Here is a 17,740-nt window from a genome sequence, read left to right as displayed (position 1 = left end):
CATGGCATTTCTGTCTTGCTTTTCAGCCCAAATGTGTATCTGTGTGTGGTCTGTATGTAAGCAAAACTTGGAGGGGAGAAAAAGCATGACAATATTGTTGTGGTCTTACTGACGAAGCTAAACTTGTTTTCCAATAAAAGGCTTCTTTTTGTCATATGTGTGGGGTTTGTTGTTGGTTTTGTTTGTTTTGATTTTATTGTTTGTTTCCAAATTAATTTCCAGACTCTCAAGGCAAAGCGATCAAAAAAACACAGACAACATCTTTGGTTAATGATCAGGGCAGTAATTTCAGCTTCCTCTTTGACAGAGAAACTGAAACAAGCTTTGTCTCTGGCAATACTGAAATGATAGCACTGTTGAAACCAAAGGCAGAGCTCTGGCTTGGTAACATCACTTGTCTTTGGTGCCACCTCAGAAAGACCGTCCTGCGAGAAGCAGCCATTTTGTCACAGTGTAGTGGTTATGTCAGATCTAGACAGGACTTTAGACAGCTGAAGGAAAAGAAATTCTGCAAGTGATATAAATAAAAAAAATATTACTGCTGACAAGAAATAATGGGAAAACAGCATTTAAATATCTGTTTTTTTTTTTTTTAATTAATGAACTATTTTCATACTTGAAGCCTATTAATGTCTTCAATAATTCCTTCCCTACCTTCATTTGTAACAAGTTACATGTTACTTCAGCTTGTTCAGGTGTCCATTCAATGCTATCTACATTTAACTTTTTTTTTTTCTTAATACAATCCGGAACTTGGATTTTAGCACATAGTTCAGTTCAATAGTCTGTTTTGACTGTTTTTTGTTTGTTTGGTTTTGTTTTGTGGGTTGGGTTGGGTGGGGTTGGGTCCTTTTTCTTACCTGGTAATTCCTGTCACTTTCATATTCTATCAGTCCCCTTAGCCACGAGATGCTTTGTTCTCCTGTCCTCCTCCACAAAGGAATCTCATCTTCGTCACCTTCCTTTTTTAGATAAACACTTAATAATCCAGTCCCAGCTCCATACATATTATAGAAAAATGTCAAGCACTGTTTTCCAGAGACTCCTCTTAGTGATCTTGAAACTAGGTATGCTCTCTGTCCATAGACCATGTCGGATGCCTCTATGTACATATAATATCCTTAAAAAGATACACAAGCAAATATTAGCAAAGTAGAATACATTCTATCAGCTATGCTAAACATGCTCAGTGTGTAAAAAACTATTATTGAAACTATTTTGATAAAGATTTTTATGCCAGAGTCAGTATTATTTAGAATTAACAATGGAAGAACATAGTTTGCTGGTGATGTGATACTTCAAGCCAGAGAGAAACATTCCCATATGCATTCTCAATTCCACATGTAGAATTTTGGCCATACAATCTGCAGCATGCAGCTGTTACAGAAATTTTACCAGGAGATGGGAAACGGAGATTTCGTTGAATGTGCACAAAGCCATCTTTTTAGATAAAGATATCAGAAACAAGATAAACTTTTGTTACATTGTTAACTAGGAGCATTTGTTATTTTGTTAGCTAAAACCAAACTAGTTTTCCAGAGTAACTTGAATTGAGCTTTCGTAGAGTGAAACTTCATACGCACAGCTGAAATAACTATGCCTGATAATGCTTAACATGGTTTATACTCAATCACAATAGACAGAATAATAATAGCTTTTGGTGAGCCTTTTAGGCAGGCCAACTGCTTTTGTAATCTGGCTAAAATTTTAACAGACTGGATAGATAGCTACTGTGAATAAACCAGCTTGTCTGCAACTGACTTTATAACTTATTGAATGAATGCTAACCACTGTGAAAGAGGGCCAATGCAAAGGCCCCAGAGCCTTTTTAAACTTATGTAAGCATTTAAAGTTCACAAGCCTTAGGACAGTTGCATCCGTCATCATAGAATCACAGAATAGTTAGGGTAGGAAAGGAGTTTAGGATCACCTAGTTCCAACCCCCCTACCATGGGCAGGAACACCTCACACTAAACCATCTCACCCAAGGCTTCGTCCAACCTGGCCTTGAGCACCGCCAGGGATGGAGCATTCACAACTTCCCTGGGCAACCCATTCCAGTGCCTCACCAACCTTACAGGAAAGAATTTCCTCCTTATATCCAATCTAAACTTGCCCTGTTTAAGGTTTAACCCATTACCTCTTGTCCTGTCACTACAGTCCCTAATGAACAGTCCCTCCCCAGCATTCTTGTAGGCCTCCTTCAGATACTGGAAGGCTGCTATGAGGTCTCCATGCAGCCTTCTCTTCTCCAGGCTGAACAGCCCCAACTTCCTCAGCCTGTCTTCATACGGGAGGTGCTCCAGTCCCCTGATCATCCTCGTGGCCCTCCTCTGGACTTGTTCCAGCAGTTCCATGTCCTTTTTATGTTGAGGACACCAGAACTGCACACAATACTCCAGGTGAGGTCTCAGGAGAGCAGAGTAGAGGGGCAGGATCACCTCCTTCAACCTGCTGGTCACGCTCCTTTTTGATGCAGCCCAAGACTCAGCCTTCTCGGCTGCAAGCACACACTGAAGCCAGCTCATGTTTCTCATCGACCAACACACCCAGGTCCTTCTCTGCAGGGCTGCTCTGCATCTCTTCTTTGCCCAACCTGTAGCTGTGCCTGGGATTGCTCCAACCCAGGTGTAGGACCTTGCAGTTGTCATGGTTGAACTTCATAAGTTTGGCATCAGCCCCACCTCACAAGCGTGTCAAGGTCCCTCTGGATGGCATCCCTTCCCTCCAGTATATCAACCGAACCACACAGCTTGGCATCATCAGCAAACTTGCTGAGGGCGCACTCAATCCCACTGTCCATGTCACTGACAAAGATGTTAAACAAGACCGGTCCCAACACCGATCCCTGAGGGACACCACTCATTACTGGTCTCCAGCCGGACATTGAGCCATTGACCACAACTCTTTGTGTGAGGCCATCCAGCCAGTTCTTTATCCACCGAGTGGTCCACCTATCAACTTGATGTCTCCCCAATTTAAAGACAAGGATGTCATGCAGGACAGTATCAAGCACTTTGCACAAGACCAAGTCGATAACATCAACTGCTCTACCCCTGTCCATCAGTTCCGTAGCCTCATCACAGAAGGCCACCAAATTGGTCAGGCAGGATTTTCCCTTAGTGAAGCCATGCTGGCTGTCACCAAGCACCTTGTTGTTTTTCATGTGCCTTAGCATGCCTTCCAGGAGAATGTGCTCCAAGATTTTGCCAGGCACAGAGGTGAGACTGACTGCTCTGTAGTTCCCTGGAACATCCATTTTCCCCTTCTTGAAAATGGGGGTTATATTTCCCCCATTATGCTGAAGTAAGTGGAGTTGTTACTGAGGTCCTGCTCTGGAGGAACACAAGCACCCAGTGCAGTTCATCACTACCAAAAGTCATCAGTACTTCCTCAAATATGGGGGCAATTCTGCTGTAGTTTTCTGTGTGCTCGCTCATGCTAATAGGGGCCCCACTTGCCTAAATACCTTAAATTACACAGGTGAGGTTATGGAGCAGATTTGCAAGACAAAGAGTCTATGGGACTTCTTATTCATGTTTCCTTCTAAGTCTGAACAGCAAGGTGTTCAGGTAGAAGAGGTCCCAACCACTTGTTTGCCTTTTAGTTTTAGTGACTATTTACTAAATATTCACTAAATATTCACATATAAACTAGGGATTTGGAAGCAGGCATTTCTGCAGGGTCTAGAAAGTCATCCTGTCTTTTTTTCTTGCAAAGGAAAGGGCTACTTTAAAACATGAAGTCTGAATTATCCAGTTGGCTTGCAGATAATTCAGGTTAAATATCCCATTCTAAAAATCACCCACATGTCTCTAAGAAATGGATTTACTTCATTTCATTAATAACTGTTCTAAACAGAACAGTAAAAACTTTGTGTTCTAGGTTATAATTTCAAAGAATTTTTGCTAACTACCAATCTCTGTTCTGAAGGTTCAATGTGGGGCTTAACTCACCTACCCCAGTAGTGTGGTCTCCTTTTGGTCCAGTGTAAGAAGTGGGAGTTGGACCCCTCCTCCTGTGCCAGCTCCCACGACCTCTCTTCTTCTGGGTAAACACACACTCATCTTTTTCAAAATTACACTCTCCAGGACTGGGCAGCAGTAGATCTATAAGGAGAAGACATTGTTTAAAACTGCAAATGTATGAGACAGATACATGGAGAAATTGTACCGGTAATGTATTGCATTCACGCAGCTGCTGAAATCACTCATATCTACCTAGCAATATTTCCAGTAGTCACAAGCTTAAAAAAGCTAGCCTCAAACTGATTTATGAAATTTAATTTCATCTTGTTCACAGGTCTGGGGAAACGTGTACCCGAGTCTGGCTCGCTAGCATGTACTAGTATTCTGTAAAACATAGAGTTTATTACCTCATTGTAACTCTTATTCCGCAATTGGCTATACCAGTGTAGTTTTCTTCACTATTGTGGCACCCCAAGCGGTTTAATGAGCTCCAGTGTGTGTAACACACATTTTAAATGAGTCTTGTCAAAGACTGGAGTTTTTATCTAAATCAAACACCACATTTAGCTCTCCTATGTTGCCATGGCACCAGATTCAAATACCACATACAACAGACCACAGAGCTGCAATTACTAGATTATTTTCATTGCTTTAATTCTATTAGATTATGCAGAAGAGAGTGACTTGACAATTCGGGTGCTTGCCAGGAAGCTTCTGTCAGCTCTTCTACTGTGATCTCAATCTGTAGTTCAAGAGCAGACACTGAGCTGCTTTCACCTTTTGCAAAGAAGAAAGCCTTGATAACTTCATGTATGCCCTCATGGGGCATTGTTGGGACATTTTTTTGCTGCCATCAGTGACAAGATCCAGTATGACTGTACATCCAAGTATCAGGTCTGCATCTTTGGATCCTTTTCAAATTACTTAGTAATTACAGAAAGGTAACAGACTGCTATTGGAAATACTTCAGAAAAACAGCACCTTGTTTTGTACATGTGATTTCTCTCTGTTCTGTAATGGTTAGATGCCTGAATGCATGAAATACAGTCAAAAGAGGTCATTAGAAGGTTATTATTACATGGGAATATAAATGGCATGCCCTCATCACCATTTCAAAGGCATGGCTTTATTCTGAAGAAGAACGGAATTATAGATTGATGCCTGTCTCATGAGAATGGTTTCCAAATTAGAATACAATCGTTGCATTGTCAAACCTCAAAGAGCCCCAGAAGAGGGAGTTTGGGTGGGTTCAGAGAGGTTAGCCTGTGCATTTCAGAGGATGAAGTCCTGCTCAAAAACATTCAGTTCCTCCCACTACAAAAAGGAGACTTAGACTCATCTGTCCTCATTAGAGAACTGCAGTTCAGATAAGGGACTATGTATTGGCCTTGCATAACTGTACTTCTGTACTAAAAAGAATGACACTGTTTTGAAAATATTTCTTTTGGGTCCATTCCTGGTTTCCTAAAAGCCATCTGAAAACTCCTTTCCCCTCAGTTGGACTATTGGTTTTGGTTTTTTGTTGTTTGTTTTTTTTTTGTTTGTTTGCTTGTTTTGGTTTATATTGTAGTGCCCCAAAGGATGCTCATCTATATACTCTGCACCAGAGTCAGTTACATGATGCTGATTAGGATTTAGGTGGCACGCCTATGAACAAAAACTGGTCTTTGCTACTGCAAAAATAGGGTTTATGCAATACTTTTTGGAAAAGAAACCACAATGGGATGAAGGCAGCTGTAGGACAGGCTTGGAAAATGAAGGTATGTGCTGAACTCTTAATAAAAAGGGTAGCAGCTGTTGGATGACAAATATACATGGTCTTTATACATGGTCTTACCAGCAGCCTGGCAGCTTCCCAGGCTCAATGATACATCATCCAGGGCCACAAGTCCACAGTCCCAGAAGCTTTTACACCAACTGACAAAAACAACCTGCAATACATGAAGGAAGTTTCAGGTATCTAACAAAAGCTGGCATTAAGAGTCTGAAATCTTAGATTCTTTCAAATGTGCTAATAATTTTGATATCTACAGAACAGAAATTCTGAGCCCACTTTATTTTGGCACATACTAATACAGGCAATGACTGAAATTTCAAATCCAGTGGGATTTAGATGTGTGCTTTCATTCAATAGAAAGTGTTTTCTCACTTCTATAAGCAAATTATATATGTCCATATGTACTTAATATTTTATTAGGGGAGTGTGTGTTTTTCAGTGTATGACAAAACATGATTCACTGAGATTGTTGCAGTTTTTTGCCCCCGCACAACCAACATGAACAGCTAAAATGTCCTCGGCTATCTTACCCTTACAACTAGGAGGTTTTATTCATGGAAAAATACATCTGAAAGAGTAATGCAAAGCAATGGCCAGAAGAAATGGCCATGGCAAAAAACCAAAGAACAATAGAGATGAAATTACTGCATAAATTGGGATTATTCATAAATGACACAAGGCCATATCATAAAGCAGGAGGGTGGAAATGCTAAGCATCATTCACAGTGTTTATCTGGGTTTGTGAAGATTAAAAATAGTGTCCAAGATGTTTTATTTGTCTACACATTAATTCTGTCACGAAAAATACATCATCCATGAGATGACAAAATAAAATCTAAAGAGACTGTAAGATTCCCATCTGCCCTTCTCCCACGGTTGACCAAAGTCTGTTCAAATTGCAGAAGACACAATAAGGTTTGTTTTGTGAAAACACTGCTGGCAGTTTTCTTTGCCTAACCACTGCAAACCATCTGTCTGACCCTTAAAGTTATGACCATAATTTGGGAGGAGCTTTCCAAAACAATTCCTTTGTGATGAGGTCTGAGCTAATGACTGGAGACTGTAAGACTTCTAACATTTTAGTATTCTGGAATAACCATAAACACCTCAGTTATGTATTTGAGGTTAAATGCTGTTGGATGACAAATATACAGTTTCATGTGGACACAAAAAGGTTATAAAGTCATTCATGTCATTATAAAGTCAAGTCATATTCATAACATGTCCTCTTTTAACAGGCTTGGTAACACCTTCAATGTGGTCATTATTCCTGATTTTGCAAGACTGCTTTGCTGCGTAGTATTTATTTACCCATCTGCTTAGGAAATAGCCTGGGACATAACTACACTTAAACCTTTGAGGCATGTACAGATCATGCTACCCAGGATGGAGCAATTTTTAAAACCATTTTCCATTCAGTGCTACCAATCCCGGTAATAGTGATTATACGTCTTGTAAAGTGTTACAGGACTTTGAGGAGTGCTCCTGCACAGCATGCAGAACTGCTGAGTGTATAGTGGCCTAAATCCTATTAAAAATGGTGGCATCTCTTGGAATTAAGATACAATAAATGCAGACATTGGGTAGACATCATTCACTAGGCTTTTAATGAAAGCATTCTGGTGAACATTTGTAATAAACTAAAGACATATTATAGTCCTAAACCCAAGAATCTTCAGAAAACCACACATGAAAGGATGAGATCAGTCAGTCCTCATTTGTGAAACAACATTTCCACACTGTGGATTCATGTTTTAAGTGATGTTTTCCTATTGACATCACTGGGAGCAGGATCAAGCTCTTTATTCTTAAATTGCAATAATTTGTTCCATACAAGGTACATAATTACCCACTGGATCTGCAGAAAGCCCTCCATTTCAAAAGCACTGCCACAGTAACTGCTGGTCTCTCAAAGGCTATTAACCCAGTAGCTTTTGTACAATCAAAGGATTGATTGATTTCAGTGACACTTGTAAACTTGTACAGCTTTGTCATCTGTAGCTTTGGTGTTACTAATTCTCCACTTGCTTTTTGTGATGTTTAGTGACATGCTGCCACGAGCAGACTTTATAATTGCAAAGGGGTGGGGGAGCTTTGCTTGGGAATGTGGTTTCCAGTATTAGCTATAGCAAATGGACTGAAATTGTTCATTGTCCCCTTGGCTTACTCTGTTGTTATATTCTTGATTAATTTTAGGTAATGAGGTAGAAGATATTTTTATTTACAGGTCACTCTTCTTTTGTCCTTTTTTTTTTCCTTTTTTTTTTTTTCTTTTTTCATAAAGAGACATTTTTGACTATTTGAACTTTACCTACCAAAATTGTGTCTATCTGGATTTACTCAGCTGCTCATTTTCACCCTGCGTCAGATCTCTGAATCCTTTCTACAGTCTTGATAGGACTAATCTCATGAAGCTTTACATTTGTTCTTGGTCTGAATTAAGATATTTCCTAGGTCAGTTCTTCCAAAGTAAATTTTTAAGAAGTTATCTCATGCCTTGGAGAAGAGAATAGGGGGATCTTTGTGCTCAGCTCACACTTTGTTCATAAACCATGACAGATGAACAACATACTAATTGTTTCAAACTAGGTAACTCCTGGACTTGCATGCTATCTTGGAGGCTAAATTAAAAACATTATCAAAGGTCAGTTGTTGCCTATGTTACTGAAAAATAAAACACACTTTCTTGTCATGCCTCTTTTTGTTCCAGTAACAGGACACAGCCAGGGCATTAGTTTCCTTCCAAATCATTGCCCTGGTTCCTGGAAGCTGGTGTGTTTATTTTCCAGTACTCAATTAATGTTCCTGCCGTGTAGCCTCAAAGTATCAATAATCAGTTCTCATTGTTTATTCTGTATTGTATCAGAAATGAGCAATGCTAGATGAGAACAGCTGGTAGAGCAAGCAGATTTTCACTTTTCCTGTGGCATGTTGCTGAGTTGTGCTGCAGGCACTGAGTGAGGTAGAAAGGACTTATCCTGACCACTCTGCATCTCTACAAGAAGATGTGAGTTAAAACATATGCATATAACTTTTACCTTCTTTTGGAGGAGAAGAAAGATTAGGACATGCAGTATGGTAACTCCAGTGTAAGGAAGGACTAATGGGGAAGCTTCTAAAAGGAGCTGGATTGAGAACAGGATAAAAGAAGATGCCCCTAGACCTCTATGGGTTCTGCGTATTTTCTTTCCTACTTGTTTATCCCAGAGAGTGTAGCTCTTGCTCAATTAGAGAGCCAGAGCAGACAAACAGAAGAAAAACTGCTGCAGCAGCCAAATCTGGTGACTTAAGAGCAAGCTCTGCCTCTGCAGCAAAGTAATTTACCTAAGCTACATACTTTATATTAGAGTAGACCCAAAACTCAGTCTGTCGCTTATACACATATTTATGATCAATTTCTTAAGGGAGAAAGGCAGTTACAGTGGAGTCTGAGGTGGGTTTTTGTGAGAATCAACTATTGTAACTTCCATACAATGACAAAAAGCTCAGTATTATGAAATCCAAAACTAATTCAAGCACTAGAAACAAAAGTGTGACATGACACAAAGAAGCAGTCAAGATGTTCTCGCAAAGCAGCAAGCCTGACTTTCCAGTCAGTCACACTAGTACACAGCTGTAGAAGGGTGTAAGCCAGCACAGGAGAATGGGAGAACCATTGTGATTGTCCCAGGGCTGTTCAATATAAACGTTATCAGTGTAACCCGAATTACTTTTAGCAAGCTTAATTAAAACAGATTATAAATGGCTTGTTTTTCTTTGTCTTGAACAGTCAGAATCTCATTTATCAAGAATGCAAGTAAGCTATTATGCTAAAATTAGAATGTCTGCAACCATCTGTCTTTTAAAAATGAATTAATTTAAAATGGCATTCACCATGCAAGTTCAATTTCTTGCCATGTAAATACAATAAGCTTCTGCAGGAAAATAATGGATTATGAAAGCTTCTACATAAATAATTGTCTAATACTGGTAATAAGCTTGTGACATTTAAACAAATATTTTTAAAAATCTTTCCTGTCCAAGGGCAAATAGATGAGTTACAGAAACAAACAATGAAAGAAAAACATCAACAGAACAACCTAGGGCTAGAGGCTTTTAATGCTACACCTGTGTTCACTATATTGCACTGTCTAGTAGAGAATATTGCCTGCACAGAAATGGTATTCTCAGCTGTCCCACAGGCCTCTCCTGGATTTCCAGATATCTGCTATTATGGGCTCTATCCTCTTTTCAGTGAAACAGTTTCCTTGGCTCTTTTTATAAGAGGGGAAGATTCTTGCCTTTAGACTGAGGAGCCTTGTCAGATGATGTGGCATTGTAATATTACAATATTAAGTACCCAGAATGGAGAAAAAAAGGACATGTCAGTTATGTATCACAGATACCAAAAGGAGGTATGTAATAAATATTGCATGCAAGATATCTCCTTGCTTAGGTACTGTGAAAATGCAAGCCACTTAGACAGCACTTTCTAGCCTGAATAATTTTTATGGTTTTTAGTATGTTGTTTCCATAATCATGTCAAACACCACAGAGAATGGGATTCACATTTTGCAAGCACTAATCCTACTATTACTGACCCCAGTGTTCCTATTTTAAACAGGCATTTCTGGTGGCTGTTCTTTAACAAGTTTCTTGGTTTAGAGGTGAGAGAAGAAAGGGCAGAAGAGCCACACTACAAAATTGCAGGTAATTTCAGCCTATTTAGGTTGCATACCTTATCGTGGAATGACTGATCAGGGGTTTCACCAGAACAGTACCAAAATACTCCTTTATTTGAAACAAGTGAGGGTTTTCCAGAGGAGGAGGAGATGAAGACTAGGATGTCGGCTCTTCTCTACTTGGTCCCAGACTGGATAACTGTGTCCTTTGTACTAGTGACTTGATTACAGGGATCTAGGACTTCATCCTATGTTCAAGATTGCTTTAGTTACTCACCTATGACTTTGGTGGACAAGCAGGAGAGACAAATTTCTCAGTAGAAAAAGAGAAATGCTCGGATAATTATAGGATTTAATATTGAGCATCATCACAGTGACGATATGAGAACAAAGGTCTGAAAACCCTCATATCAAGCCCTAGGAAGGTGCAGGGGTGATAACGGATATTTAGGGAAAACAGTACAAGAGTTGTTTTGTGTTCAGCCCCCCAGAGAGCTGAAGAACTTGAACTGGAGGTCATTCATTACCACTGTGTTTACAGTCACTGTGAGGTCCATTTTCCACGAATTTACCTAATCCCTTTTTAAATGCATAAATGCTATTGGCCTCCACAGCATCCCACAGCAAAGGATTTCAGTGCTTAGCCATTCCTGAAAAAGTCCTCCTTTTTGTTTGCTTTAAAACATGTAAATATTGAAGTGCAACATTCAGTCACTTGAGTTTGCTTTCTCACAACTGCAACTAAGATTAGCTACAGAAGACAAGTGAAAACAAACAGATGAACTCAAGGAGAATGAGGAGGAAAAAAAACAAAGAGAGGCAGAAAAAGCAGACTGAAAGAATGAAAACCCAAGAAATGCTGCCACAACCACTCTGATTATGTGGGGTGGGCTGTTACAATGCCAGCTACCTTTGTGAGGGTATGTTTTTGAACTCTGTGGAAGGTATTCAATCACTATGGCGCTATGTAACATTGCAACAACTTGCATGGATGGATAAACAACATGAGATGTTTGCTTTCAAAGACCTGATGTTGAGCCAAATCTAGCAGAAACGAACAGAACTGATATAAGCAGACCCAGCTGCACTCAAACTGGGTCACTTTAATCTAGGCATTTAGACTTTGACGTAAAGCTGCATAAAATAAATATCTTTTCATGGTGACATATACACATAAATACACACACAATATTAAAATACAGATTTTTGTTCCACAGTGCATGTGAGCATCTCCAGGTTACATATACCATATGTGAGTATTTCTTTCAGTTGGCTCTGACATTCTCCTGACATGTGTTAGAAGATCAGTTTCAGTATATTCAATCAGATCAAAATAATCTACATATTTCAGACTTAGATTTTTACGCTGCCCTTTAATAGGCTTATACAACAAATAATGGTTTCATTTGTTTAAAAAAATGTTAGGAATTCTTATTTTTTTATTTATTTTTTTTAATTCTTCCTTCTCACATTTATTCCCTGAGAACTAGAGAGTATGAAAACAATTCTGTATGTGTATAGGGTCATAGGAACTTACACTAACTGAAGAAGAGGGTCACTCAAGTACAAATTGAGAAATCAGGATTTTAAATTTCCTGCCTTCTCACTGCCATTATATAGTTTACATATTTGCGGTATGTACACACATACATATATATACATATATATATGTTTATAAACATTTATGACTTGCTTAGCTGGCTCATACCCACCTAACCTTTTCCAACATGGTATTTTCAAAGTGTTGTATTAAAGCCTGTTGGCCAGCTTCACATTTCCTGTTCACACAACTCAAGCCAACAGTCTGTGCCAGACTGCAGTTAGCTAATTCAAAAAGAACTTTCAAAAACCATTACAGGAACCAAGAGATGAAAATCGGAGCCTTTTTATTGTCCGAATGAAAACAAATTTACTGACAAAATTTAAACACATCAAACGGATTTTATATTGTTTTCAATGCCTTGGGAGCAGTATTTGCAGTGGAAGAAAGATAAAGGACATAGGTAACCAGGTATTTTAGATCAATTGGCTGCTAAATCATCAACGACCTTCAGGACTCCCTGGCAAAGCAGCATAACAGCTGCCTCGCTGACTTTACTGGCCACTAAGGAACTGCCAGGAGACTGTTTACTGTTTCCACAGGCACTGACCCAATCTACAAGTCACACCCAGTAACCAACAAATTGATTAGCCAAACTACTGTGCATGCCTACAACATCTTATCATCCAGGTCTAGTCATGATGCATCTCAGAAAACAAGGCAACAGGCGCATCAGCTGTAGAATCATAGAATCATAGAATAGTTAGGGTTGGAAAGGACCTTAAGATCATCCAGTTCCAACCCCCCTGCTATGGGCAGGGACACCTCACACTAAACCATGTCACCCAAGGCTCTGTCCAGCCTGGCCTTGAACACCGCCAGGGATGGAACGCCATCACATCTGCATTAGAGCATAGGTAGTAGCTCTATCTTATTTTGAGACCACCCTTGCTCCATTAAAATACTGTTTTAAACTTGTTTATAACCTTGCCAAGGCACAATGATTTCAGCTCAGATTTTCCATGCTGGGTCCTTGCTTCAGGCTTGTTTTGGAAGATTTAATCCAAAACAGTTCCATGATTTCCGAGAACAAGTCTCGGAAATGGAAAAAGTTTTATTTTGCACCTATTTAAAAATTCTTTGAAAAGCTTGGGCACTCCTAGGTTTTGGAGTAGGAGCGCAAAATGTGTCAGGACTTGGTTTTTGTGCCAGAACTGTGCTTTCTGCCAAGTCATTAGCTTTTGAAAAACTAAAATTTGTAAGAACTGGGCTAAGCAGGGCAAACAGACTGTAACATGGCAGGATGAGAGAGAAAAACTTGGACTACCTGGAGCTGAGGTGGGAGTAAGATGGGGAATGGGAGCAGGGGAGTGTTGCTGCTTGTGGGGTAGGCTAGACAAGACAAAGGCGCATCAGTGAGGGGGCAAGAGACACAAGGACAGGTTGGAGGAAAGAGTACAAGAGAAGCCAAGCTTCGGTGAGCTAGTTTCTCTCACGATCCTGTATACTGTTTTTCCCTCCAGAGCCTGAACCCTGACTTGCTGGTTCCCACCTCTCCCTGCTGTCAAGCAAAACTGCTCTGGTGCACCTCCATTTTGGTCTGCATTGAAGTTGGCCATTGAAATGTGTGTTCCTTAACAGCTATTTTACTAGGTGCTAGGCAGACACAGCTTTACAGAGAACTAAGCTACGTACTTATACAATGCCATATAGTGCTCCTTCATTTCTTTCTGTTGGCTTGGAAAAGAAGAAACAAATGAAAGAAGTGTTAGGGTTGAATATTTGGGTATGAGATTGCAAGGAAAAGCCAGAGTCTTTCCCATTGTGCAATTTCATTCAAGCCTGCTTGTGAATATTTCAATCAGGCAACCTGTAACTACACCAGTTTTTCATCCCTGGGGCTCAGAAGCAGCGAGGGTATTTGCCTGACTTCCTTATTATCCTCTGTGGTGCTCCCTATCTGTTACTGCCTACAGACAGACTGGTAACTACAGTCATGAAAGCTGCAATTCATGAAAAGCTTTCCATCCTAGGCAAACTTCTTCAAAAGTGTTTTAGATATACCAATTTCTAGGAAAACATAAAAATAGTTCTTCATAAATTCATATTGGAAAAGTCTTTCCATATAAATGTCAGATGGTAAAAACACTGCCACCTCCAAGGCTATAAACCATTTTTAACAGTCATGCTCAGCTGTCATCACTACTCACACAATGTATTGCATTACATAAGCTACCAAACCTTTTTAGAAGTAATAAAGAAATACATAAACAGGAGGTGGCAAAAGTAGGCTATAAGCTTGCCTTTTTAACCAATACCTTTTCATGATTGTAAAAATAGAGAAAAATACTTTTCAGTTAATATTTTGGGGTGATACTATGAGAAACTTTTCTATCATGCACTTGCTTGGCAGATTTTTTTTCCCTATATCAATTAGAAGTGACTTAGAAATTCTATAAAGTTTTATACATTGAAAGTGTACATAAAATACCATCAAATTTTGAAGATATCAGATGTCTGAGAGAAAACACTAGCCAGCAATTAGGACTTGAATTTTTAGCTTTAACTTAGGCATCTTTTCTTTTTTTTTTGTGAACTTTTTCTTTTATATAAGGAAAACACTCTTTTTTTTTTTTTTTTCCCCCTCAAGAAATGTTAAACTCAGTAACTACTGCCACTTCAAAAATTACTTTATAGTGGGGAAAATGCCTAGGACGGTTGCCTGTATTTTAGAAATACTTGAGTTGTGAGGACAGGCTTTCAGTCATATATTCACAGTACTATCACAATGGAAAAAAAGATGGATTTATCTCAGTGTTACCACGTAGTTATCCATCTGGTCCTCCTTAGATGACTCACAGACAGTGAAAACCTATCACAGAAATCAGAAGTAGCACTTACACAAGTTTGTGTAAAAGTCAGTCTTTTTTGATTGACTTACAGAGTGTAGATGAGGAATAACAGCAGCTTGACAACTTACTCAGGAGGTGATATGAAATGCTATGTTATTTTTATTAAGTTGCTGAGATAACAAAGTGACCTCTCCAACCAGATGTTCAATCCTTCAAGTCCGTTGCTCTAAATTACACGGACTTCTGATTCTATATTTTGACCCAGTGGTTGAGTTTAGAAAAGTAGGATCAGTTCCCCATTTTGACCAGAACTTATCAGTACTGACTTTTTAGATTGACTAAAATCTGTAATCAAGTACATTGATGTGAGTCACATAGGAAACAAACACAAGTGGGTGAACTTGGAGCCTATTGAGAAACCAAGACACAGCTAGCTTTCATTAGAGCTCCTCTGGTAAAATCTCCACAAATACTGTGATTACAGTCAAGGACAGCAGGGCAACACTTCTCCATTCGTGGTATCAGGATATCCTGTATCAGGGTTCCCGTGGGAGCCAGGCTGAAAAGAAATACTCTGCGCCCTGCTTTACTGCCTAGGAACGCTATTTCACTTTGCAGGTATAGCTCACTTAGGATTAATCCCTGGATAACAAACAGCCCTCAGATGAGAAGGCAAGAAAAATCTCCATCCAGAATCTGGCAGATTTGAAGAGCTGACTCTTACCTTGCAAGGCATAGGCTTTTTGAAGGAGATTTCAGCTTGAGTCCAGACTCCCTTCGGAGAGTCCAAGACGGACCAGATTTTCTCTTGAACGACATGATTCTCCTCGAAGATATAAACAGCAAGAGTGCCACTCATTTTGAAAAACCCATATAAGGCATAATAAAAACGCAGACAAAACTGTAAGTTTCCTGGCAGGATTGGGCCGTACAGACGTCCAATGTACCCAGGCTGTGATGTAAACTTTGTGTTCGCCAACAAGTAATAACCTGCAAGACAGTGCGGTTATTGAGTATTTCTAATACATAATCAGCAGAGCTGATTTGGTATTAAAGCAGCTTCCATTATTGCATCAGACTTTGGTTATAAAAACAGTTTCAACTGGCAGGAAACAGATTATCACATTCTGTTTGAAAGGAAGTAAGCATTTCTCTAAAAGCATCCCAGATTCTTCAAGCTAAACTGGCACATGGCTAAGTTACCAGAAATAAGCACTTCCCAAATTTACAGTGAAAAATTCCCTGGCCATTCTGGAAACCTGTCTGTTTCAAGGGTACCACTCTGAGACCAAAGAATGAAAGATAGGGCACAAGGCCTTGTATTCCCTGTAGCAAGTATAAAGAGGTGAGGCTTCAGCACATTTGATTAAGAACCGTGAATACTCTACACAAACAGATGTGTGAGTTTCAGAACTTGCCAGCAGGCCTTTCACTACATGGTTTCCCTACACAACATTTCCCAGTTTTCCCTTAAAAATGCCAACGGTCCTAAGCCTGGAAGAGCTAAGAGCCCATTCCTCTATATCAAAAGAAGCTAGTATTATATTTGTTTGCATATGTTTGTGGAATCATCCCTTCAGTGACTAGATGTTAGTACAGTGAAGATACTCTGATTTATGGCCCTGTGGGACTCTTCAAAGGGTGACATATGTGGGGAGACACAGCCAGAGGCCCAGCTAGGACAGAGGGGTGTACACAGATTTTTAATGGCGGGGAGTTGCAGTGAGGCAATCTAACAAGATGACATGATTTAAGAGAGTGAAAAGTGATACAACAGGTTAACCTTTAAATCCAGTTTGATTCTTGTAGTGAAAATGAGTTTTGATTTACCAAACCCTGTAGTGTGATCTCCTGCTCTATACACATTACGCTTCACTTTCACTCTGCTCCATCCTGGGCCATCTTTGTGATCCTGGTAAAAATTACACAGACCTTCCTCAAAATTGCAGCCTGCTACAGCAGGATTGAAAGGAGTTCCTAAAAGATAAGACACAGATATCCTGTTAGGAAGAGCACATTATTATAAGCATAGGTATTTGAAGCACAAGGATGCCAAAGAATACTGTTTCATCTTTTTTTTGTATTATGGAAAACGAGTGCACGGTCACAGTGATATCAGACAATCAATTTTGTATTGCAAGGGGGTGTTACTTTCTTATATTTTATGCTGGAGATGGGGTATAACCTCCTTCACAGACTTTATAAAATATAAATAAAATACAGATATTGAGAGAAGATTCTTCCTTCAGGACATAAGACACAAAGGCATTCAGACCATTTGTCTCTATCCTGCTCCTTCATCCGAAAGATATTTGGACAAAATAAGCATGACTGTGCTCATGTGTTCATGGGTGTTGCATATTTCAGTTTTCAAGGGGATCACATTCTTACATAAATATTCAGTAGTCTTTTAAAGAGCACTTTTAAAAAACCTCTTGTAGTAATGCATAATGTGTGTGCATATGCATGCCATAAGTATGTAATATTTTGCTTCATGTATTTGCTTCATCTCGTAGCTACTGACATCTGGAACTATGCCTCACATGTTTTAGCACTGCAGCAAAGAAAGTTGCACCATTTGTAGTGAATTCGATTAAAACGTAAGTGAAGCCCCCCAGCCCTGCTGATGGCTCCACCTTTATCTGCAGTGTGGAATTTGCGGGTCAGGATGTGCTTTAGTCTGAAGAAATCCCCTTGGTAAACAGATGCTTTTAAGTATAACATTTCTACTTCTTTGAAAGCCTCATCAGTCATTTGCATCAGACGCTGGGGGAAGCAGGGGTGCAACCCAAAGCAGTCACACAATTTTGGCTATATCAGGAGTCAGGGCCCTGTGAGCATCAGTCTATGGCAGCACACATACCACCCTTCTGCATGGAGGCTAAGAGGGACTTCCTGGCAAGGGCAGAGACACAGGTGATCAATCGGCTTCAGGAGAAGCA

At 39.7% G+C, this 17,740-nt stretch overlaps 1 protein-coding gene across 3 annotated transcripts in view; it reads right to left on the bottom strand.

Annotated features, from left to right (window-relative positions):
- Positions 1-17,740, bottom strand: part of MAMDC2 (MAM domain containing 2) — a 56,485-nt gene that overhangs the window by 1,652 nt on the left and 37,093 nt on the right. For 2 of the 3 annotated variants that reach the window (XM_065662265.1, XM_065662263.1), the window contains 5 exons: positions 16,629-16,775; positions 15,523-15,788; positions 5,806-5,899; positions 3,957-4,109; positions 861-1,120 (listed from right to left, as the gene is read on the bottom strand). In XM_065662265.1, the coding sequence (XP_065518337.1) occupies positions 861-1,120; positions 3,957-4,109; positions 5,806-5,899; positions 15,523-15,788; positions 16,629-16,775 (920 nt within the window). Of the gene's footprint in view, positions 1-860; positions 1,121-3,956; positions 4,110-5,805; positions 5,900-15,522; positions 15,789-16,628; positions 16,776-17,740 lie in introns of those variants that run through there. The other variant, XM_065662264.1, reaches the window with a different exon arrangement.

Source organism: Lathamus discolor, chromosome Z, assembly GCF_037157495.1.
Source record: "Lathamus discolor isolate bLatDis1 chromosome Z, bLatDis1.hap1, whole genome shotgun sequence".
Classification (NCBI taxonomy): domain Eukaryota; kingdom Metazoa; phylum Chordata; class Aves; order Psittaciformes; family Psittacidae; genus Lathamus; species Lathamus discolor.
This window is presented reverse-complemented; position numbering and strand designations above follow the sequence as displayed.